Here is a 23,529-nt window from a genome sequence, read left to right on the forward strand (position 1 = left end):
TTCCTGTGCTTGCATCTTGTATCTCGCCAAGTACCAGGAGGGCAGCTGATGCTGCTTCAGACAGCAGCCCAAACTCCTGTGTTTGATCACACAGCTCTAATGATCAGGTCCCTTTAATCTCCCCTGTGGTTTCCCTCAAAACTCCACTGTTGACACCACCACTGAGACCAGGGCAGGTCTAGCCTGAAGGCAGATTTAGTTGCAAGATATCCACATGCAGTTCACATAAAATTCCACACCCAGGTTTGTTTTGCTGCATTTCAGGGAGTGCTCTCCTCCCTCCGTATTCTATTTTCTCCTTAGAATCAGGGCTATGGCTTCAAGGCAGGGCCAGGTACCACACTTGCTGCTCTATGTCCCAGGACCTTAAACATGGCACACAGGATCTTGGTTTTCAGTCATCTCCTGTAATCCTTACCAAAATGGGAGAAGGGGAAAGTTCAGAGATGGAGAACTAGAACCCCTAAAGTCCCAAAATTCAAAATGAAGCATGTTTATTAAGTGGTTTCCTTTTACTTATTTCTCCCATTTCTTAAAATAAATAAAACCTTCAGACACATACAAGTGAAACACATCATCCTTCAAAGTGCAGTTACATTTCCACCCCACTCCCAAGAATCACATAAAGCTTTGTCAAGTAACCAAAAGACCCCTCAAGGCTCCCATCGGTCCCTTCCCCTGGCAATGAGAACAGACAGGGCTGTGCTGCCCAGGAGCTGCTTGCTGGGGGCCTGTTCTGAAATACAGGTGCAAGAGGCAGGGCTGCAGCAGGAAGGGGGAGTTTAGGATACGTAGTATGAAAACAAACCCAACCTCTTGAGAGTCCAAAGAGTCCATTACCAGAAGAGTTAGTTACTTTGGGAAGGAACTGGGCTGATGACAGGCATGAGTGATGGATCAGAACCGTGTGAAGCTCCTGTGGCAGCAGAGTCTGGGACAAGGGATTAAGTCATTTTGCCAAAAGTGATGGACTCCCTTTGCCCCCACTCTGGGCCTGGCCTAGGTGATGTGGCAGCACCAGCTGCCTCCCAGGACGAGTTAAGAATCTGCCTGTACTCCAAGCACACCAAGTAACAGAGAAAAGAGAAAGAGATGATGAGGTCTGATGCTGGAGCTCCATCTGATACAATCTCTCTTTACTGATGTCTTTAGGAATCTGTTCTCACCAAGGGCACTGAACAGAGGTATGGGCACATCCAAGTCCATCAAGTCCTTTCAGGCCCACAGAAAGCTGCTGTCAGTAAGATACTAGCACCACTTAAACTACCATGATTTTGACCTCATCATTCTCATCAGCACGGTAGAAAAAGGGAATGCATGGGTTTTCCAGCAGGGAGCCCAGCCTCTCCTGAGGGTTCTGGATTTCTCTGAGAAGCTGCATTATTTGCTTTGCTGTGGGGTCCTCTTGGTTTGGCTGAGCAGCTTTACTGTCAGCAGGGGGGAAACCAGATTGATGAACAGCAGCCTCTTGTTCTGCTTCATCTGACAGATTCACCTCTCGTAACCCTGCAAGGAGCATAGACAAGGCAGGCAGGTAACTCCTCCCATCCACACCGAAGGCTGAGAGCAGGAGCTGTTCCCCCTGCACAGAGCTTGTTCTGGCTGCAGCTTACCTGCTCCATCGGTGGCGTTCAGCTCAATGCGCCTCTCTGCTGGAAGCACACCTTCAGTCTGGCTTGCCAACAACTCTGGGTTCTGAGCAGCTGCTACATACTTGCTGTACCATTCATTTCTTTCCCTGACCAGGCGCATCACTAACTCCTGCAGTTCCAGTAGTTTCATCTGTACCAAAAAGTAAAGGAAAGCCCATGAAACATGTACACACACCACTGTGGTTTGCAGTCCTACTCCTGTTACAGAATTAGCAAATGAACACACAAAAGTTTGCACTGCCCAGGCCCACCCTGCTTGGAGTAGTACCACAGAAGAGTCCTTGCCTTCATCTCTTCCTTATCCTGAGCCAACCTGCTGATATACTCCTCTTTCTCCTGGTGCCGCTGTTTGAGGATAGCCCTTTGACTCTGGTACAGTGCAATGTACTCCCCTGGAATACAAGAGAAGCCTCAGGAGTGTCGGCAAGATTGGAGTACAAGCCCTATAGCGAGGTATGAGGCATGAGGACCCAGGAAATCCAGCCCTGGAGATCTAGCCCAGTTAGCCAGCAGTAGGAGACATGGAGGGCTTGGTAGTTTGAGGGCTCCAGCTCCAAAAGCTGTTTGGAGATCTTCTGCTCCCCACATAAATAAGGCACTGAGCAAATTCTAGCCTGTGCTGGTGCTGCCTAAACATACCAATGGTGTCAGTCTCTCCAGACAGCTGGATGCAGCGGTGCTCCAACTCCTCCAGACGCTCCTTCAGATCAGCCTTCTCATGCATCAGCTCTGTGAAACGCAACTGCACACACAAAGTGGGGTCAGTCACCTGTGCTGAAGATAACACCCCTGTGACACTGGTCTGAGCCTGCAGAACAAATCCTGTTTCTTTACAACCAAGCAGTGAGCAAGCTTTTTAGGATGGAGCATCTTTTTATGGAACATCTGCTGCTCATTCCCCTACAATCTGTTTGTGTTATGTTTGTCTGGCACTGGATCCTAGTCTGTCTGAGCAGTGTAATAATGCTGAAACATGAGATGCTTTGCTTACCTGTAGCTTGTCCATGGCAGTTTTCAAAGCCTCGTGAACCTCCACTGGAACAGTATCCATAATGGAGCCTGGAAAGGATGTGTGCAATTTACAGTTTCTCCTGGGGCAGGATACACTCACAGACCCAAAGGTCTGTCTCGGAGCAGCCATGGCCAGCTGGCCCAGCACCTCCTGGTCACATTGTCTTCAAACTGTGCCAAGACTTTACCTCCATCCAGTGTGACGTGATGTTGCTGCTCCTGCCTAAGAGCTGTGATTTGCTGCAGGAGGGTTCTGCACTGCTGCTTCTGAGCAGTCAGCTGCTTCCTCAGATCTTCTCGCTCCTGCTCCACTTGGGACATGGCAGAGGTCACGAAAGTGACCTAAGAAGAATTTCAGAACGTGGACATTAGTGCTTCCCCTGTGTTCAGCAGGATCTATGGTGCACCTCAGGACAGAGTAACAGTTTTCCCCATTTTATTTATGGGTGTGAAACCAAAGAACTGTGTGGCTGCCCTGGAACTAAGCCAGACGGCAGCTACTGCCTCTTCTCATTCCCAATTAGTGCAGGTTAAAAACTGTGTCCCTTGAGAGCTGTTTGACTGCAGTATTACGACTGTACTTGCAGATATCTTGTAATCTTGTAGAAATTTGACACCATTTCCAAACTGCCTTCCAAATTAAAGAGAACATCACAATCAAAGCCCCATTAAAGAGCTCCTCTACCAGCAGAGTTGTCGTCATAAGGAAATCACTGACAGGCTTCCAGCCTGTTTTGCAAGGATGCTGCAGAAGTCTTGGCTTTGCTGCTATGCACGAGGAACTGTTGCATTTCCCTTATGACTGCACTCAGCTGGTAGGATAACAGCTGATAAACCTCTCAGCAATTTAACCGGTTTCCTTTTCTAGATATTTGTTTAGAACTAAAACCAGAGGCTTTTCTACCCATTAAGACTCACCATTTCTTCATGGCTTTCAAAGTTCTCTGGGATCACAAGAGAAGGTTTTTGGATTTCTTCAGTCATTGCTTCATCACCTTCTGTAAAAGAAGGAAGGTGAACAAGGAGGCAGTGCTGCAGAGAACCCGGCTCTGCCTCCTCCCTGATGCAGCCACTCACCCTCCAGTTGGTGCAAAATTCTGCCGTCCATTTCTGCTGCCAGCTGACTGATCTGGGCCTGCAGCTCTTTGTTTTCCTTGGCTACAGCTTCCAGACTTTCCTGCAAGAGAGAAGCAGAGGGTCACAAAAACCTGCACAAACCAGACTGCAAACAGTCACTCCATCTTCAGACAGTAGCACTACACACACAAACAACTTTAGCTCCAGATACTCTGTAGGGCACAGGGTGTAATCACAGCATCACAGAACAGCCCAAGGTGGAAGGGACTGGCCAAATCTCTCACTTACTGATAACTTCCATCTTTCCACTTATCTCTTTTTACTGTTACCTTTGTCTGCTGCAGCTCTTTCAGGTGCATTTCCACTGTCACTTTCCCTTGGACCTCCTCATGCTGCAGGCGATCCATGAGCTGTGTCTGAAGCAGGAATTGCTTGTGCAGTTCGTCCTTCTCAGCAGCGAGCTGCTGGAAGGCCAGGGTGTACTGCTGCAGGTGACTGTAGCACTGGTCCCGCTGCTCCTGCAGCCCACGGGCCTCCTGTGTCTTCAGCTCCAGCTGAGAGAACAAAACCAAGCCACATCAAACCCCTTCTGCCTGAAAAGCTGATCCGTGTGACATGATCCAAACTGTCAACACTGCCCCAAAGCCACCAACCAGGCAGACAGCCACCATCTGCCCCCACATGCTGGTCCCCCACATCAGGCAGCAGATGATAGAAGAAGGCTCCCAGCTGGATCTTTACAATACCCATTTCCATCCTTCCATCAGTGTCTGGGAAGTTGCCAGCAATCTGCACAATCCAGCCCTGCCATCCCACTGCTGGTGCTCACCGTCTCTTTGAGCTCCGCCAGGTTCTCCTGCAGCTGCCCAAGCTTCTTGGCCAGCTCTTTCTTTACGTGTTGCTCTGACTGTAGGGCACTTGTAACCTCCATGTTTTCATTTGTCTGCAAGACAAACACGACTGTGTAAGGGAACTGCCCCAACCACCACGAAACGGGCTCTCAATAAACCAGGTTAGTTCACAGCACAACAGGGTGCCATCCCTTGCGTTTTTCTGAACTGTAACTGAGGGCCAAAAATTGACTGCTTAGGACAGTAAATAACTTCCAGAAAGGTTCAGAAGATGGGAGAAGAGCAAGGAAAAAGCCAGGAGAATCAGTGCTGGGACAGTGCCAGGAAGAGGCCTGGCACATCATGCAGCCTGTCAGCTCCAAAGCAGATGGGTGGTATGAATATCCCAAAGAGAGCCACAGACATTCAAAAAAAAAGGAATTCAAAAAGGACTAAAGAAAAAAAAACAACAGCTAGACCATGTGTCAGTCTGCTAGGGCCCCAGAGGGGAAGGCGTTACATTGAAAGAAGCAAAGCAAGAGTAAGGATTCAGCTCCAGGATGAGTAAGAATGACAGCAGCAGGAGATAATACTGTTGAGAACTTCCTCATGGGCAAATACAAGGGAACAGGAAATGGGTATCTTCAGGTAAAAGGGCAGGAGGAGTACCCATGGACAGAAACAGCCTGACTGCCAGGGGATGAGAAGGAAAAGGAAACAGTTCTGGACAAAGATACTGGTTCATCTGCTAGAGCACCTGAGGGAGTAAGGAACCTCCTGGTATGGCACTAGGTATCAAAGGATGGAGCAGCCACAGTCTCAGAGGATAAGAGAAGGATAATGCTGCTGCCAGTTTTTCACATCTGTGCTACAAAAGGATTGCACCAATGAGGGAAGCAGTGGGAAAAGATGCACAGAAGAGACCTACCAGTTTGACAAACCCATTCTGCAGCTCAGCCAGCTGCTCTTTCAGATCCCGGTTCTGGCTCAGGGCCCTACTGATTGTGGCCTTGTCACTCTGCATGTCCTCCAGGATCTGCTGCCTGTCCACAGCCTCCTCATTGTAGCGCTGCACAGTCTTTTCCAGCTCCAGCAGCCGCTCCTCCTGCTCCCGGTTGAGGTGGCTCAGCTGCTCATTGTCACGAACCTGGGCCTGGAACTGCCCATGCAGCTCCTCCTTCTCCTGCTGCAGCCGCTGGATCTCCTCCTGCAGACTGAGCTCAGCTGCCGTGGGCCCTGGTGGTGAGGGAGGCTCGGTATCCATGGGCTTCACTGCTGAGGAAATGCATTCAGAAGGGGCTCAGTCACTGGGAAATTGGCTGGGTGAGACACATCTCTGCTGGACACACAAAGCACATCCCAGGCCATAGGGCTCTGTAACCCAGAAGGGATCACCAGCTGCAATATCCAATCCTCAGTGCACAGCACTGAGAGAAAAGAAGAGCAAACCTACTCCAAACCCAAGCATAGCATCTTGCTGTCTGCTGCTGACTCCCTCACAGCCCTAGCAGGAGCATCCTGCCTTCCCAAACACCTGGGTCAAAAAGGCTGACGGTACAGTCAGGCCAATACTACACACGTAACCAGGCTGCTGGTCCATTCATTGCAGGAGTTCACTTGCTGTTTCCCAGGAGAAAAGGGTTCTTAGGCTCACTTGGTCTCCTTCTGCCTTCCCAGCATCAGACCTACTTGCACCTCCTGGGCAGAAGCATCTGCACAGCAGGACAGAGCTATCCAGCTCCACTCTGCAGTGGGAACCCCCACTTTGGAAACCCTACCTGATGTGCTCAGCAGCTCTGTAACATTGTCTTCCAGCTCCTGAATTCTGGCCATGTGTTTCTCCTTCTCCTCTGCCATTGTGTGGACCTGCAAGGCCACACAAATGAAAATTACAACAATGTTCGTGGGGCATTTCCTGCTGCCTGTGTTTGTCCAGAGCTGAGATGCTGCCCCCGGGGTTACCTGCTCAGAGAGCTGCTGCACCCGCTGCTGCCAAACGCTCCCCTCCTCCCTCAGTTTCTCCACATACTGATCTCTTTCTGCCTGCAGCTGGTGAAGTGACTCTGACAGCTGTAAAAAAAAAAAAAAAAAAATCAAACAACATCATACTGGCTACATAAATTTGGTTTAAGGGATAAAACTTGAAGAAACCAGTGTTAGTGCAAAGCTCAGACTACACTTTTTGCCCCACAAGTCTCCTTACAGATATAAAGATTTGGATCATATTTTATTGAAGCTCTTACCTGAGCCAGCTGGGTTTCCAGGCTTGCCTTCTCCTCCAGAGCCATCTGCAGTTGCTGGTTTGCATCCAGACTCCCTCCCTGGCTTGAGAACTGTTAAGAAAAGTCAGAAAGTTAAGGCAAAATGTTAATACTCAATTCCTGCACAGCCCTTCCCCTGAGAGTAACCTGCCACATGATCCGTGTTGTACCCTACAGTTCTTTAAAGTGCTCCAACTCATAGTGAAGTTCAGTGTGAAAAAAAGAGCGGGATTAAAAACAAAAAGCTGAGATTTTAGTCGTGTAAAACAAGCTGAACTGGGCAGCTTCTCCCTACCAATTTTATATTTACTGTTTTTTTATTTAAGAAAATAGGATTCAATCAAACTTTGGCTCAAAAATCTTGTGCATTTCCAGAGTCTGCATTATACAGTCATATCAGATGGTATAAAGCCTGTGACTTTAAAAGTTGTCAGACACGTCAGGAATTTAAAGCCAGTGTCTGGAGCATGTCAGTGGACTGAGCAGCAAGGCTGGTTCAGCTAAGGCACAGCACTTTTCCCAGAAGAGCAGCAGTTGGCTTAATTTCAAGGGTAACTTAAGACACATTCTAGGAATAAAAAAAAAAAAGAGCATTTTCTTCCCTCCCAGGCTCAAAGTTACACCAGGCTTGCTCTCTGACCTGCTAACAGCTGGCTCCATGCATTCTTTCCCCAGCTGCCTTCAAGCTGCCACTGTCCAATTCACCACCTTCCACTGGTGGGTACCAACACCATCCCTACTCAGCTGGTTATTCAGTGAGACTGCACAACTAAATAACCAAAATCCTGAACAGACACAATCAGAAAAGTCACTGTATTTCCACATTTCACTCTCTCACTGTACAACAGTTTTAGCAGACTAATGTCTCATTGCTTTTCAATCAGTGTGTGCTTTTCAATCCATTTACAGCTCCAACACCTTAGAGAATACAAACTTTCTGTTCCCCTGAGGCCTTGCTGAAAGCTTTAGTCTAGGAAGATGTCTTGATGAGATTTCATGCCTTCCTTTAAAAGCCAAGAGTTAAGTCTTGCCCCCTCTCTCAGAAAGAAGTGTGGCAGTGGCATCAGTGTCCTCTGCCCTCACCTGTTGAATCATCAGTTCAGCCATTTCCAGTTTCTTCTGCAAATCTTCCACATCCAACTTCATAGCTGAGTTCTGAGACACCAGGGAGTGAACTTTCTCTGACAACTCTGAATTCTGCTGTTTTATTTCCTCACTACTTTTGCTAAAACAAACAAAAAAATTAAAGTGGCTCTGGGTCTGCTCATGTCGAGGTCATAAATCTACAAACCAGGACTTCCTGGCAGCTAGAATCACAGAAACATCACATCTAGTGACTACTTTTTTTTTTTTAATTGAATGTCCAGCCTCCCCAGTCACCACCTGTGGTCTTTGCCACTTGTTTTGGGGCTCTTCTGCAGTAATGAGCACAAGGATCTTACCTTCGTTTGTACAGTTCCAGTTTCAGGTTGTCTCGCTCTTTCACTAACTCTTTATTATGCTGAAGAAAAAGGAAATTATTGATTCATCTGTAGACTTCAGCCAAACAAATAAAGTATTTAAAAAATACTTCATCTTTAACAGATCAGCTAAAACAGAAAATGTCCTAACTTTAGCAAAAAACCTCAGGACAGGTTTGCTTAGAACCTCCTGAATTTTCCAGGAATAAGTCTGCTCAGTCTTTTCAAATGGGATGCTACAAGTATTTCTGCAAACTTCTGGTTTAAAGACAATGCTAAAATGTGTGTTTGATGGAGATTTCTGGGACAAGGTGTGTCCTGTGTGCAGGACAAACTGGACCATATGATTAATCACAGAAACTTGAATGAAGTTTACCTTGATCATGGGGAATACAGGGCCTTATAAGGTTAATTAACAATTAACAAGGTTAATTTCTGCCTCTTCTCCAAGCAGGGACTGCAGACTTTGCAGCAGTGTAGTAATAAGTAAATAGCCAAAGGCAGAGCTGCTGGTTAAGCATAAACAGAGGTGCCTCTTACCTTCTCTGACTGCTTTTGCTGCATGGAGATGGAGGACAGGGTGCGCTCCAGCTCCGAGACTCGCTGGCGAGACGAGTGTAAACGGGCAGCAAGGCTCTCAGCTTCCCCTGGACAAGTCAGAGCACAGACACTTGAAGCTGGACCACAAAGAGCATTTTGGAACTGGCTGAACAGCACTTTCTACTTTGTCAACAAGCTCTTCAGGCAGCAGACCTTCGTAAATCAGCAGAGCTGGCTCCACTCCTGACTCTACAGGTGATTCACTAATAGCCCTGGGAGCACAGCTCTCTCTAACCTGCCTCACTCTTAGAGGGAGATGATGACACTTCCTTTGGAGAACAATAGACAGTATGTTGTTTGGGGTTTTTTTTCTATTAGCATAAATTGTTCAAATGTAGTTCAGAATAACAGGCTGGGCTAAGACCTAGATTAACATGACAGCTGTGTGGGAGGCAGGGCGGAAAAGAGAAACCAAGTTTTAAAAGAATTAGAAGGGAATGGTCTGGAGTAGTCACCAGGCCCAACAGAACTGACAAGGCTTTAGTGATGCACAGAAGAACCTCAACTGCTGTGAGACCAACAACATGCTCTCATTTGGGGGCAGCTACGATGACAGTGCCAGTGCCAAAGGGCTCAGGGAGTGCTGTGAGCTGGCTGCCAGCAACTGTCGTGCTTGTGACTTGACATCCATAGTTCAGCCACAGTCTGAGCTGCAGACACAGTCACGTACCCGATTTCTGCCGTGCAGCTTGCTGGGTATGGCCAAGGGCTGTCTGCAACTCAGACTTCTCAGAAACGAGAATTCCAATAGTCTGGATATGAACCTTTGGGAAAGGAAAATCAGCTCAGCACAAAACTTCTTTGCTTGCCACAGCAACATCACTGTTGTCACAAAAGGACAATTCAGTAAAGAGCTCTTGCAGTTAAGTACAGTCTGGCTGACTTGCAGTTTTGCTAAAGGAATGGACTTCTGCCTTCCAGGATAAGGACTATGAGTGCTCAATAATCCACAAAACAGCAGAAGTCAGGTAATATTTCTGTAAGGGGGAGGCTCTGCCTTACCTGTAACTGTTCCCTCAGTGCTGCTTGCTCTTTAGAAAATTTCTGTTCAAACTCCTTTTTTTCCTGTAGAAACAAATAATGCTTGGTCAGCACAAACGTGCAGATAGTTAACCCCTGTTTTAGTCAAACTAAAAAAGCAGGAATTAATTGGTACTATTTCTAGCATCTAAATGATGCCAGTATTTTTAAAGACATGTTTAATCTTCCATTATTTGAAGTACTTAATCATTTTTCCATCCCAGACGAGCAGCGACAGCACAGTGTAATTAATCATTGCAGCACACACGTGGCAGTGCTGGAATGGAAGCTCCTGGCAAGGACCTAAACTGTAACCTCCTGTCCCCACTGCACTCCTCCAACTTGAGCATTTAAATATTAGCTTTGGTCAAAATAAAAACGCTGCCTGTCAGGCTCAACTTGTGAAGTGAAAATGTTAAAGCTTATGCTACAAATAAAACTAAATCTAACACAAGACAAGATCATGCACACTTGTGCCACAATCCACTGTGTTTTCCACTCCTCAGAGAAACAGATACTTATCTCTGTATCTATCAAAAAACAGGACACACTTTACCTTCTCCAGCTGATTCACTGCTTCTTGGTTCTGCTGTTTCTATGGAAGAAAATTGATGCACCAATATTAAGAGAAAATATTCTCATACTGCTGAAACACATTTTCACTTTGATGAACTAGGATATATGCCCAGTTAATGTAGAAGACTAGGAAGTTCATCTCAACTATTAAAACTAAGAGATTTGGGGCTCCCTTCACTACTACATGTGATATGTTTTTCATTGTCCAGTACAGTATCACAATTCTCCTCCAATATCTCTGCTGAAATTCCTCTATGTTCCTATCTGAGCATCCAGCAACTTCAGTTTAAACTTGCAATATCTCACATCTATGCAATCAATCATAGTCAAACTGGTGTGTTAGGAAAAACATCAAAAATTATTTCACTAAAAGATAAATACCTAAATCCCAAAGCAAAAGTCCTTTGCTTTAAGTGATTCCTTGGACCTCTATCCCAGTTAACAACTGGCCAAGTCATGCAGAGCTGCACGTACGTTGGCAGGCTCCCACCAAGGTGGTATGAGACAGAGCTGAAGCCAGATGCAAGGAAAAGGATAATTCTTTCCCAGCCAATTTCAGTCTTATGGGTGAAGTACTGGAGATCTGTGACTGCACAAAGTGCATCTGTAGGTGTGAAGGGGACAAAGGCTGTCCAGGCTGCCACCAAACCTTGTTTGCCTGTTTGCCCTTTGCTGCTCTTGTCCCCCTGGCAGTTTTCTCACAAATACCTCTTAAGTAACTACATAATTAGTATTTTTTCTTCTTCCTAAATGATGAATATTGACCAAGATGCTTCTTTATTACTGCTACTACCTCAGTGCATTTTGAAACATGACTGCAGATGGAAAGGTGATGAGGTTTTGATTTTTAGCAATGCCAGCTCACAACATAACCAGGAAGAGCAAAGGCAAGAGCACAAATGCAGCAAAGGCCCTACAGAGTTCCAGACAAACAGAAAAGCTGGCAAACAATGAGAATCCTGGGTGGGCAATGCCCTGTACCTCTGCAGCCCAACTGAAATACAAAAAGAAAAAGAACCAAACAAAATTAACCCAAAACCAAAAATGAAACAAAAAGAGGGGTCATGGGGTACACTGGGAAATGCTGAACTTTGGGAAAAGTGTGGTTTTAGGGAGAACAAAATGGGGGAAAGTATTTCATACAAGAAAGGCTCTTTTCAGCCTGAAACAGATCCACTTAGCTGCATTTCTTGCAGTGTTAAGGCTGGAGGCTGAAAAGCAGCAGGAATCCATGCAGGCTACAGGACAAAGCAGTTCATTCATTGTGCCAAGAAAAGCTGAGGATATGATCAGAAAACAGCCCCAGGCTCTCTTAGACCTATTGCTCCTATTCTGCTGATATATTTAGAACAGCATCATCACCTGCAGAAACAGGTTTTCACACTGCTGCCAGCATCAGAACTCTGTATTTCAAGGATTCAGACCAGGACCAGAAATAGCTGTTTTATCAGGATGTTTATCATCCAGGGACAGTGTGAAGAGATCAACAAAGCACACTTAAATAGAAACAACAAAACTCTGTTTCTGCTTCCTCAGATGAGCCACCACACTCACAAGAGGCCTTAGGCTTTGATCCTCTCACAGGTTTTCCATCCAGCCCATTTTGTTCCATACAAAGTGCTGTGTAAGCAGCCTTCCTTGTGGCACTATGAGGGAACCCATAAGCTTGCAGACACCCAGAGAGCGTGGAGGAGCAGCAAAGACAATGCCAGACTGGTTGGTTGGATTGTTTCTTACCAATTCCTCTATCTTTGTAACGAGCTGTTTGTTAGTTAGATTGCTGGAATCCAGGGCTACTGCCAGCTCCTGGTAACGTGTCTGACGGGCACATGCATATAGGAGAAAAAGGAAGGAGCAGAAGAGGAGGAGGGAAGGAAAAAAGCAATAATTAAAAAGGACAGAAAAATAAATCATTATCACAGTTTGATATAATCAGATTCTCCAAACAAAACAAAATCTGTGGTTTGAACAAAAGCAGCTAGGATGTCAACCTATTTTATCCATTTCTGCTGAGGCCTCATTTTGACATAAAAGTGAATCAGAAATAAGGACTGCAGTTGCATGGAAGCCAGATTATCCCCAGTCCCCAAACTGGGAACATCTCTAATAACTGCCTCTGACTGTAGTGATCACAACTACCCACTTACAGCCCCAGGTGACACTATACAGTGATGTATGTGACCTGTGCATTCATGTAGGCCTCACTAACACTGCTGTAAGTACAGAATCCAAACAAGTGATCAAGCAGCAAATAAGAAGAAAAATAAAAAACATGACAGACTGAGAACAACTTACTTCCATTTCCTTAATATTTGTGGAAGAAACAGCACTTTCTCCATTCACATACGATGTAGACTAGAAGTAAATCAAGTAAGTCAGTTTTAGTCCCCAAGGCAAATCACTATTAGGTAAGATCCCATTATAACAGTAACAGTCCTTATAGCACCTGTCACTTCAAACGACCACACACAGGCACAGAAAACACTTTTCTGGCTCAGGATAGACACCGGTTGCCCCTGTGACAAGCTGATGTGAATTATTCAGACTGACTTCATATTCTTTTCCAGTAAATCAAGAGTACATCTTTCCATGAATATGTACAATTCATTCATCCCACTCTGCTTTTCTTCCAACTGCTGAAATCTTAAATTCCTAAACCAGGATTTTTTGCTCCTCAATGTGTAAGTATCACATTGGTTAGTAGGGTGGCTGCAGACGTCTCTGAGATTGAAGAGTGTTTCCTTAAGCTGTCTGCTTAAAGTTCCACATCAAACACCAAGAGAATTAATGGGACAAATGGATGAAAAGGAGTACCTGGGAAACCAGGCCATTGAGTTGTTCAGACAACTGACGGAGACCCTCTGTTGACGAGAACGACCTGGGAACAAAGACCTGGCAATGAAAACCTCTCCCAGAGAGCTGCCCAAATCAGCACAGCATTGGGGCAGAAATAAAACCTTAATTTGTTGGGAAGCCAACACAGACACTCACCTGTTCTCATCCAAAGCATTTTTATGATCCTCAGCTTCATTCATCTGTGGATTAAAATATAAAAACTTACAAGCCTGTAAAAGATGGGAGTCACACTTACGAATGTGTCACTAAGACTTGATTACACCTGGGCTCAAGTTCCACAGCTCCTGTAATTACCGCTTCCCAAAGGAAGATGAACTTAAAACCACCAACTCAGCCCTGACTTACACATCATTTCTGAGTGGTGTGAATCTGGGTTTCCTGGGACAGAGAAATTCAAGTGTATTAGGCTTTATGTCTGCTGTTCCTATTTATCAGGATAATCAGCACTTTGCTGGAAAAAAACTACAACTGAATCTTTAATTAGTAAAAGGAAATATAGACTGATTGGACTGAAGACTTGTTATAAAGGGTACTTTCTGCTAATGAAGTAGGAGAGAAGGGGAAGGAAAACAGGTCCAGAAGCTGCAGGGACACGTGTGTGCTAGTACTCCCTCTGCTCCCACAAACAGATGATGACTGCCTGGAGAGTGGAGAATGTACTATTTTTAACAGGAGAAAACCTGAACTAGTCTTGTAATATTTATGAAGGTCATCTTTCTCCACACTAATGTTGCCTCACTAACCAATATTGAATGGTTCAATGGCAGTATTGATGATAAGTCACAAACCTGTGTCAGCTGCATGCTCTCAGGAGCAGGCAGAACAGAACCACAACTAGGGAGGCTGTTGCTGTTAGATAGCACAGGGACATCGGGAGCAAGCTGTTCAGCACTACGAGTGGCAACATCACTGTCAAAGTATGCCTGTCACAAAACACAGCACAGGATTACAGCCTTCATGCAAAATGAACACACACAACAACACATCACCCTGTGGCCTGCCTGTGAAAACCAGACAGATGTGAACAGTCAGTAAGAAACATATGAAAGGGAACCTGTGTTCTCCCCAGAGCAAAGAGGTGGCTGCATCAACCACAGATAAACACTGTCCCAGAGTGTGTCCTTTCATAAAGAACCAATGTCCCACAATCCAACTCCCTTTTTTTAATACAGGGCAGTAACATCACCCGAACTCCTACATTCATACATGAGATTCACTGTAAAAGATTCCAAAAATCAAGTAAGGGCAAATGTCACTGTGCTTTGGAAAGCACCACCTTCGAGGTATTCCTGGGGAAAACACAGATCACTGTATGCAAATGAAGATGGAAAAGAACAGGGGAGTGACTGCTTGAAAATTGGGTTAGTCAGACTCAAGTGCTCTGTCTAAAACTCAGTGAAATTTGTGGCATGCCATGACCCACCAGTTTAGAAACAGGACATTTATGAATGTCAGAAGAATTTATGAAGGCCAGAGGGAGGGTGGCTGAAGCAGGTGCCTGTGGCCCTGCTGTAGCCATGGATCCCATGACTAGAAGAATTTAAATAGAAAAGAGAAGCGCCAGAAAACTATTTCTGGACAGCAAGTTCCCATCCAGCCTCTGTGGGAGGATGGATGGCATCTGCAGCCCCCTCTACGAAGCCACATTGCACTGGACCATTTCATCTCCTTGCACAGCACTAGAGCCACAAAGGTCCAGCAGTGCTCTTGTGTTTTATAGCAATTTCATTCATTTCATCATCCAGCTCTGGTAAGTCATCACTTAAACACAACAAAACAAATGAGATAATCTTTCAGCATTCAGCCCCACCAATAGACTGCAGCTTTCTGCAATTCTGCCTGGAAGAGTTCCCTCTTACTTCAGTTGCTTCCTTCTTGGCACTTCATAGGAACCAAGAAATCTCTCTCTCTTGGCATTCCCTGTTTACCTGCTCAGCACTTCACTCGCTAATCCAGCAGCAAGGTTAAAACAGCAACAGTGGAGACAGATTTAATGAAGGCAGTAAGTTGGAAGACTACAAAGGGAAAACAAGAATTTTCTGAATTTCTTTTTAGCAGGACAGGTACTGATGCTCTGAAGGAGCAATATGTTAAGTACTTATTAGGAACTCCCTCATTTCTTCTAGCTAAAGGTTACTTCACCTTTATCAATCACACACTTATCAATATAAATATCAGAGGGAAAGGAGGAATTCATTCCCCAGTGCATCTCAAAATGATAATTTCTTCTGATTAGAACATTCTTTCTGCCTAATACTTCCAAGATGCAGAAACCAGTAATGTTCCTTAACCACACGAACTTCCTTCTTTCTTCACAAGGAGCAGTTTTGTAAGAAACTGTCAGAAACACCAAAACTATTGGAGCAATCAACACGCATACGGAACTTATACAGAAATTATGCATTGTGACATTCCAATAATGCAGAATAAAAAGTCAGTAATTCTGCTTAGCATTAGCATCCATTTGCTTTCACACAAAGGCTTCTACTTTTCTGGTTTTCCTCTGTTTCAGAGCCAAGAAAGCTGAAGTGAGAGAGAAGGGAGGGCTCTGCTTCACGAGACACCAATGGCAGCAGCAGCTCAGCTTTTCTGCCCTATTAGCATCAAGTTTCTAAGCAGCTTTTTCCTGATTCAGGCTTTTTACAAGACAGCAACCAGAATGAGAAATTGTTCTTTCATTACATATTGCAGTTGAAGATTAATTTTCAAATAATTCCTAAAAGCCCGGGCACAACAATCCAAAAATTCCATAATAGCCAATCAGATCAAACTCTGAGGGAAAGAGAAAAAAAAAAAGGGAAACAAGAATGACTAGAGCAATAAATTCTCCCTTTGCAGAACACAACTAAAGCTGTAGACACAGGTAGGCCTTCACTGCAAGGCTAAGTGTCTCTTCAGCAACAGCACTGGACCACTTATCTTCATCTCACCCGCCAACGGAAAACAAGTCTCTTTCTCCAATACTTAACTCATTCTGAGCTTACAAGTATTAACTGAAAACAGTCCCCAGGACAACAGTGACACTTCAGTTTTCTGAGGCACACCCAGCACCCCAAAGCTGGCAGTTCACATCACTCGAGTTCTGCTGGTACAGGACCTACACAAGGTCCAGCTGGTGAAACTGTGTGTGTCAGATCACACAAAAGAAAAAAAAAAGGAAAAAAGTATACAAAGGCAATTCATAGGGAATTCCATTCCACCTTGCAAGTTTAACTTCATCTGTCAGGTACCCCATGTGATTAGTATAGTTATATTTATTGCTGGAGACCCATGGATATGCAGTAAATATAACAATGAGCTACTTTATGACAACTACATTGAAACAATGGTAGGGAAATAAGCTACCAAAGCAATGCAAGTGAAAATGAAAAGCACAGCTTTGGTACAACAAAACTGGAAGAACATTCTGGGCTACAAAATTTGACTTCTTTGAATTCCTATCACAGTTTGGGCCCTATTTTAAATAAACTGCCTGTCTGAAGAGAAATACTTTTAAAAGGCAGTTTGTTCATGTATGCTTCTGAACACCTTTCTCTTGCTTCTTGGCATACTCCCTGCCCTTTCCTCTTCAGGATCTTGGGAATGTGAAGACGCTAAAGCCTGTACATGCCTGGCTTTGAAGTATCTGACTTCCTGCCTAAGCATATTTACACCCCTGGTACTTGCCAGACTGTACATCTCCTGTGCCAGCTTCATCGCTGTCATAAAAGGGGTGGCTGGAATAACCAGCCAGTGCAGCTGTTTGCCTGGAGATGAGCAGAAACATGCCCTTCTGAGACCAAGCTCCAGGAAACAAAGCAATGACACTCAGAGCAGGAGAAATACAGAATATGGAAACACTACCTCTTCCTAGTGCAGTTTTCCTCAGCTGTTAAATGAGTTTATTGCCTCACCCCAAACTCCTGTTTTCCTCCAAGCTCAGCTGTCTCAAGAAAGACTTTTTGACAAAGCTCACTTTTTGACGTGTTAACATTGACAAAAACCAGAAGGAAACAAGCAATGGTAACAAAGAGCTCCATGTTAATAAAAACAGCAACAAAACTGAAGCAACTGACAATGGATGTGTGAGGACAAGGCTCCATCCTGGAGATGGAGCTCGGAACTCGAAGCATGCAGGAGGGAGAGCGAGTCACTGAGAGGGACACAAGCACTGCCTCACCTTCCTCTTGTCCAATGAGGGTATGGCTACCCCATTGGAGCGGTTAAGGTCTGACACCAGCACCTTCAGAATGTTCTGAATCTACAGGAGGCGAAAGAAAAGGGGAAAGAGAAATGGCTCAGAGAAGGACAGAGAGAAAACGTCAATCCAAGGCAGCCAAGAAACAGCTTGTGAGGACCACACACCTCAGCCCGGCAGCTCTGGGCACACCCAGGGCACCATCGGACAGACTCTGATGCCAGCTGCACCTTCCAGAACAGGCAGCTGCCAACTACTGCAGCACACTTCATACAGCACCTACACCACTCAGCTCTTACCCCAACAACCACTTCCAGCTCCAGTCAGATTGTCCAGAAAAACGAAGAAGAGGGAGGTGGCAAATGACTTGAGAGAAAGAATGAGGCACTCACATTCTCTGGAGGCTGCTGGTCATCAGTGGTGGGAGTTGCAGGTCTGCTGCCTTCTTTAGTTTTGCGTTTTTTCTTAGTTCCTGCAGTTGCTCCAGGGCTGTTCTTCTGCTGATATTCCTTCAGCTGTGAACAGAAGAAGAATCTGAAGTCCAAACAGAATATGCTTTCTATAACCCCAAAAAAACCTCTAAACCTAACTTCACTGGTAAAAATACAGATCAAGTGTAAGGACAAGAGAAATGGTCTTCCATTAATTCATCTGTTTGGGGGGAAAACATAAACCAAAATAAGCCCAGAGAAGGCTAAAGACCAAAGAGATAGGTTTATGATAAGAGTTGTAAACATTCAACTTTTGTTTACAGCCAATACTGTTCCTGGGACATTTTTTGATACTCCATAGTGCAACTAAAAGGAGATTGAAAGCACTGATTTGGGGGATTTTTAGGGTTATAAGTAAGAGCAATAAGGGCAATTAATCCTGCGTGCAAAGTGAAAAAGCACTGCCTGATAGTAAAATATTCCACTCCGTGAAAGATTTTATGAAGGACAGTTGCAATCCCCACAGCAGACACTGCAAAAACTGCGAACTAAGGGGAGAAACAATCTACAAACAATTTTAAATCGCATCCACCTCGCCCAGGAAGTGCCCGTCTGATAAGATGTAACTCGAATCCCGCCAGGTCTGCCGGCATTTCTGTGCAATTCCTGCACGTCCGAGCCCCAGGGCGGCCGGTTCCGGCAGTTGTTTATGCAAATAACGGCACCCCCGGCCCGCACACCCCGGGCAGGGCACGACAAGGCAGCGGGGGATGGAGAAGGACGAACGAGGATCCCATTATTGGTAGGATTTCAAAATGGAAGCCTGAATTGCTCCAGGACACTTTCCCTTTCCTGTGACTTTGACACAGAAGCGCATCCCGCCGGGGCGCAGGCAGCCGGGCCGCCTCGAGGGAAAAAATACAGGGAAAAAACAGGCAAAATAAGGGGAGGGGGGAGGAAGCGAGGCGGGGAGAAGACACGACACCTGCACACCAGCCCGGGCAACGCTCACAGCACCGCAACCACCCAGGCCCGGCCTCGCCCCCAGCTCCCGCCGAGAAGGCCGGGCCGCAGCCCCGGACACCCGCAGGCTCCCAGGGCCCCGCCGCGGCCGGGCCCGGAGCGAGGGGGCGGCGGCGGCCCGGCCCGCGCCCCTCGGGGGAGGCCGCGCTCGGCCCGGCCCGGAGTCCGGCCCGTGCGGGGCTCGCGGTACGCAGCCACCCCCAGCTCCGTCGTGCCGTGTCCCGTCCTGCCCGGGCCCCCTCACCTTCTTCTTGGCCGCGGCCAACCGGCTCTGCCTGCTGCCGTCCGCCATGTCCGCCCCGCGCCCGGGCCACGTCAGCCCGCCAGGAGCGGCGGGGGCGGTAGCGGCTCCGCCCCCGGCCGGCCCCGCTCCGCCCCGGGACACCCCGGGGTGACACAGCGGGACAGCCCCGCCGGGACACCCCCGTCCTGGGACACCTCGGTCCTCGTGTGGCATTCGGCGCTGTCCCGCTGCTGTAGTGACCCGACAGCCCAGAGCAAATGACGGGAGGGGCCAGCCCGGCTTCTTTCGCCTTTGCGGAGCGCGTCCCGCACACCCGCCTCGCGTTCTGCCTTGTGGTGTCCGAGCGCTGACCCCGCGGGCGGCGGGGTCGTTGTGTGTGATCCCAAATCCTTTGACCTTCCAAGCTCGGCAGCACCTGAGGCTCGGGCAGCCCGGGCTCTCTGAGCCCACGACGCTCACAGGGACGCGGCTGCCTGAGCCAGCCGGGCCCTAGCGCGGCGGGACGGCTCTCCAGCGCTGTCCGAGCCTCTGTGCGGGACTCGGGGGGGCGGCCCCGCAGGGAGTTGCGGTGGCCCGGCGGGACACGGGGACAAGCAGGGGAGTGGGCAGCGCTCACCTTGCGAAAAAAATATTGCGGAGGTGCTTAAGGATAAAGACTGGACTTGGCTCCCATTGCCGTGGTCTATTTGACGTGGTGGTGTTCGATCACAGGTTGGACTCGGTGATTATTCGAACCAGAGGTCTTTTCGAAGCAGATTGATTCAGTGATTCTGTGTGAGTGATTCCGAGACACCCTGAGCCCCTGTCCCAGCTGAGCCGCGGTGCAGAGGTGTCTCTGAAGCACTAAATGTAACTACCTCGGCTGCGGCCATTGGGACACAATTGTGTCCTGCCACACCTAATGTCACTTGTCAGCCCCACCATGGTCGGGCCCAGCAGGGGACTACAACTCCCAGCACGCCTCTCGGCAGCAGGACTATAACTACCGGAGTCCTGTGTGGCGGTAGGACTACAACTCCCAGCGTGCTCTGTGGCGGCAGGACTACAACTCCCGACGTGCTGTGTGGTGGGGGGACTGCAATTCTCCGGTGTGGCGGGAGCCCCGAGCCGTCAGCGCGGAGCCCTCAGCCCTGGCCGAGCAGATCCCGCCGAGCGCGGGCCGCAGCCCGCCCCGCCACCCGCCGCTGCGGGCCCTGCCCAGGAGGTAGGAGCCGGTTCCCCGCTGCCCTCCCCTCCCGGGCCGTGTCCTCGCCGAGGCAGCGGTACCGGCCCCTAACGCGGCGCTCTCTGCTTTGGTAGGGTCTCGGCTGGCGGCCGGCGGGGCGGCACGGCCGGGTTCAGGGCACTGGTGAGTTCTGCGCGGGGCTCCCCCGGGAGCGGCCCATGCGTTCGCGGGGGCTCAGCCCGGCCTGGTGGGGAGTGTTTTTCCATGAGGGTGAAGGTGCTGGTTCCTTCGGTTAGTGCCGGCACCGCAGTTTGCACTGTGTCGTGCTGGGAGTTTCTCCTAGAAGGCACATTGTGATTTTTAATTATTTATTTTCACTTTACACTGTAACTCTCGAAAGTGCTGTAGGGTGTGATATGGAGCAGACTAATGTTATGTACACTGATCCATATTTTACTTGAATCCTCCCCTCTCTGTCCTGTGGATATTTTTACTCCTTTTCTATTTTATCCTGTGACACACACACTATTTTCCCATTAATGCTCCAGCATTGTAGCATCTTATCCAGAGCTGAGTTCCTGCTACATGTCTTCTGTGTTCTACAGGTCTCATCTCCAAAGTCCTTCCAGCCTAATGGAGCCAGTGAAGAAGCCCTGCGGTGTGAAATCGAAGAGCTGAAACAGAAAGACCTTGCTCTAGACCAGGAAATTGCACAATTATTGTCAGAGTACGTCCTTGGCAAGCTCAGTGTTCACTGTGATGCCTTCAATATTTTTGTTTTTAAAACATCCAAGAATTGGAGCTGAGAGCTGACCTTCTATGATGCCATTGTTGGCATGGTGCAATGTTGGTTACAGTGTTGTTGTAAGTGATGGAACTTGTTAGAGACAAGAGGGAATTCTTTCCACTTTATGTTGTAAAGCAAAACAAGTTTTACTAGGAGCTTGCATAAGAGGATTTTTGTTTTAGCTTGGGTGTTTCTGAGATAATTATGTGTTTACTGGGAACGGATAATTTAAGCCATTTGTTATTTGTTGTGAAGGACTGATGTTTTCTGAGGTAAGTGTAGTACATAGGATGGAAATGGTAGAACAACAAAGGCTGTTCCAGAACCCTTTTTCATTTATCCTCAAGGGTAAACAAACCTTCTAGTGACAGGACAAGAGGAAATGGCCTCAGGCTATGCCAGGGGAACTTCAGGTTGGACATGAGGAGGAATTTCTCTGCTGAAAGGGTGATTAAACATTGGAATGGGCTGACCAGGGAGGTGATGGAGTCATGTTCCCTGGAGGTGTTCAAGAGATGACTGCATATGGCACTCAGTGCTCTGGTTTAGTTAATATGGTGGTGCTTGGCCAAAGATTTGACATGATGATCTTGGAGATATTTTCCATCCTAAATGATTCTACAATTCTTAAATTTTTCCCTATATACAGATTAGAAATACATACCAATGGAATTCACCACAGCCTACTTGTTTCTACTTGATTCTGAGAAGGGTGAATTGACTTTCTTGAGCTTATTTAGAGCTTTCATGTTTACAACTTGCAGCTGCAACTGCACTCTGCTGTGTTCAGTTTCTGCTTTTGAGGTGCCAAGCTTGGGTATCTCCCACAGCAGCAGGAACCCCCAGTCCCTCTGTGTCATTTGTCACCTTTCTGGTGTTAATTTACAGGGGTTACAGCCTGGAGGAACTGGACAAGCACATCTCTCTGCTTCATGAGTACAATGAAATCAAAGATGCTGGCCAGATGCTCCTGGGCAAGTTAGGTAAGGAAGGGAAAGTTGTTCAAGAACTTTTTAGCCAGTGTTTTCATACAGATGGAGAAGAAGCTGCTACCATGGAGGCAAAGCTTGTGTAACAGATTCTTCACTTTAGAAAAAAGTGTTTGGGCAAGCAGGAGGCACAGCTCAAAACCTTGGTTTTCTTGGCTATGGAATGTGCTATGGGGTAATTATGGGAGAAAAGCACCACGTTTCTGACTCATCTGATCTTTGTTTAATGAAAGCAATGCTGTTTCTTTATTTCCTAGCTGTTATCCGAGGGGTCACTACAAAACAGCTCTATCCTGAGTATGACCTGGAGCTCAGTGACTAGTCCTGAACCTGGAGACTGCCATGTCCTGCAAAAGTGACTGTCACTGGGTCATTACATGTAGGTGTCATCCTGATTTAGAAGAGACAGAAGGTGGAAAAGGAACCTTTGGAAAAGGGATGTAGGATTTTAGATAATTTCATGTACTACCTGATCAACAGATTTTTTTTTTTTTTTTAAGTTGTTGTTCAGGTTGATGTTGAACCTCTTCCACGGAGCCTTTGATTCCCTGCAGTATACAGGGACTGTTTGGTTACTGAATGGATAGAGGAAGTGAGGACATACAAATGTGCAATGTAATAGTTGCTTTGAAAGGAAAAACCCTCAGAAGAAGGGAGGGAAGAAGGCAGAAATTTTGGTGGTTTGGGAGTTTTATTTTATCAACAAATCCAGAGAAGTCTGGGTGTTCTAAATTTTTGTAGTTACTTGCTCTGGTATCTGGAGGTTTTGTATCATTTTTGTAGAAAATGGCAAAATGTAAAGTTGTGTTGAACTGTCCACTCTCAATAAAGCAGCTTTCACATCTGTCAGTAATTCACTTTAAGAGCCTATAAAACATTGTATGAATTTGGGAACAAAATCTAAAACTGTATTGAGACAACTATAACACGAGGTATTCCAATGTTTTCTCCAGGAGTGTGCAGGTGCAGAATGACTTTTCCCTGCTCTAAGTGCAGAGTCATGGAGTGAGCACTGTCCTGGACAGGGGATGATGTTGGGAGCACGGGTGTTTCAATGTCAGTGTTAGGGCTGAGAGTGACTGCACAGACTAAATTTGGTTGCTTTGGGCAGTTGGAAGTGATGAAGTGCTCTGCTGACTGCAGATCTATTGTCCCTTTTTCACTCAGCCTTGATGTCCTGCCCATTTTTACTTTCCAAGACATTCTAGCCAGTAAGTTTCCCCTGTGGTCTCCAGTTAGGCCCATGCTGCAGTCTCCTTGTTACTTCCAAATTTGAATCAATTAATTTGTCTTCATTGTGATTGGAAGCCAGAAACCAGTCACGAGGCTGCTGCTGAGAACAGATAATTGGTTTTGCACTCCTGGCTCTG

The 23,529-nt window shown here is 46.8% G+C and overlaps 2 protein-coding genes across 8 annotated transcripts; one reads left to right on the forward strand and one right to left on the reverse strand.

The window, feature by feature from the left end:
* Nucleotides 1-477: 477 nt before the first annotated feature.
* GOLGA2 (golgin A2) lies at nucleotides 478-19,312 on the reverse strand. 7 transcript variants are annotated; one of them, XM_014873148.2, is made up of 28 exons: nucleotides 19,219-19,311; nucleotides 17,913-18,035; nucleotides 17,503-17,583; nucleotides 14,132-14,266; nucleotides 13,479-13,522; nucleotides 13,302-13,365; nucleotides 12,783-12,842; nucleotides 12,225-12,305; nucleotides 10,468-10,506; nucleotides 9,894-9,956; nucleotides 9,562-9,655; nucleotides 8,832-8,938; nucleotides 8,274-8,332; nucleotides 7,915-8,056; nucleotides 6,814-6,903; nucleotides 6,533-6,640; nucleotides 6,349-6,436; nucleotides 5,499-5,842; nucleotides 4,570-4,683; nucleotides 4,070-4,294; nucleotides 3,741-3,840; nucleotides 3,582-3,661; nucleotides 2,852-3,005; nucleotides 2,644-2,711; nucleotides 2,292-2,394; nucleotides 1,938-2,044; nucleotides 1,614-1,782; nucleotides 478-1,506 (listed from the first exon to the last, which is right to left on the reverse strand). In XM_014873148.2, exons 1-28 carry the CDS (start codon nucleotides 19,264-19,266, stop codon nucleotides 1,259-1,261), a joined length of 3,138 nt encoding a protein of 1,045 aa, XP_014728634.1. In that variant the 5' UTR covers nucleotides 19,267-19,311; the 3' UTR covers nucleotides 478-1,258. The 7 variants fall into 7 exon arrangements, with proteins under 7 accessions (XP_014728634.1, XP_014728633.1, XP_088033377.1 ...); XM_014873147.2 differs by having other exon boundaries at nucleotides 5,499-5,845; XM_088177251.1 differs by lacking the exon at nucleotides 14,132-14,266 and having other exon boundaries at nucleotides 5,499-5,845; nucleotides 19,219-19,312.
* On the forward strand, nucleotides 19,265-23,012 carry SWI5 (SWI5 homologous recombination repair protein). Its single transcript, XM_088177696.1, has 6 exons — nucleotides 19,265-19,315; nucleotides 20,226-20,422; nucleotides 20,518-20,566; nucleotides 20,989-21,110; nucleotides 22,059-22,153; nucleotides 22,417-23,012. The coding sequence occupies exons 1-6, from the start codon at nucleotides 19,265-19,267 to the stop codon at nucleotides 22,479-22,481; spliced, it is 579 nt and encodes a 192-aa protein (XP_088033822.1). The 3' UTR covers nucleotides 22,482-23,012.
* The last annotated feature ends 517 nt before the right edge of the window (nucleotides 23,013-23,529 follow it).

The sequence above is a fragment of the Sturnus vulgaris genome, chromosome 22, assembly GCF_052056855.1.
Source record: "Sturnus vulgaris isolate bStuVul1 chromosome 22, bStuVul1.hap1, whole genome shotgun sequence".
Classification (NCBI taxonomy): Eukaryota; Metazoa; Chordata; class Aves; order Passeriformes; family Sturnidae; genus Sturnus; species Sturnus vulgaris.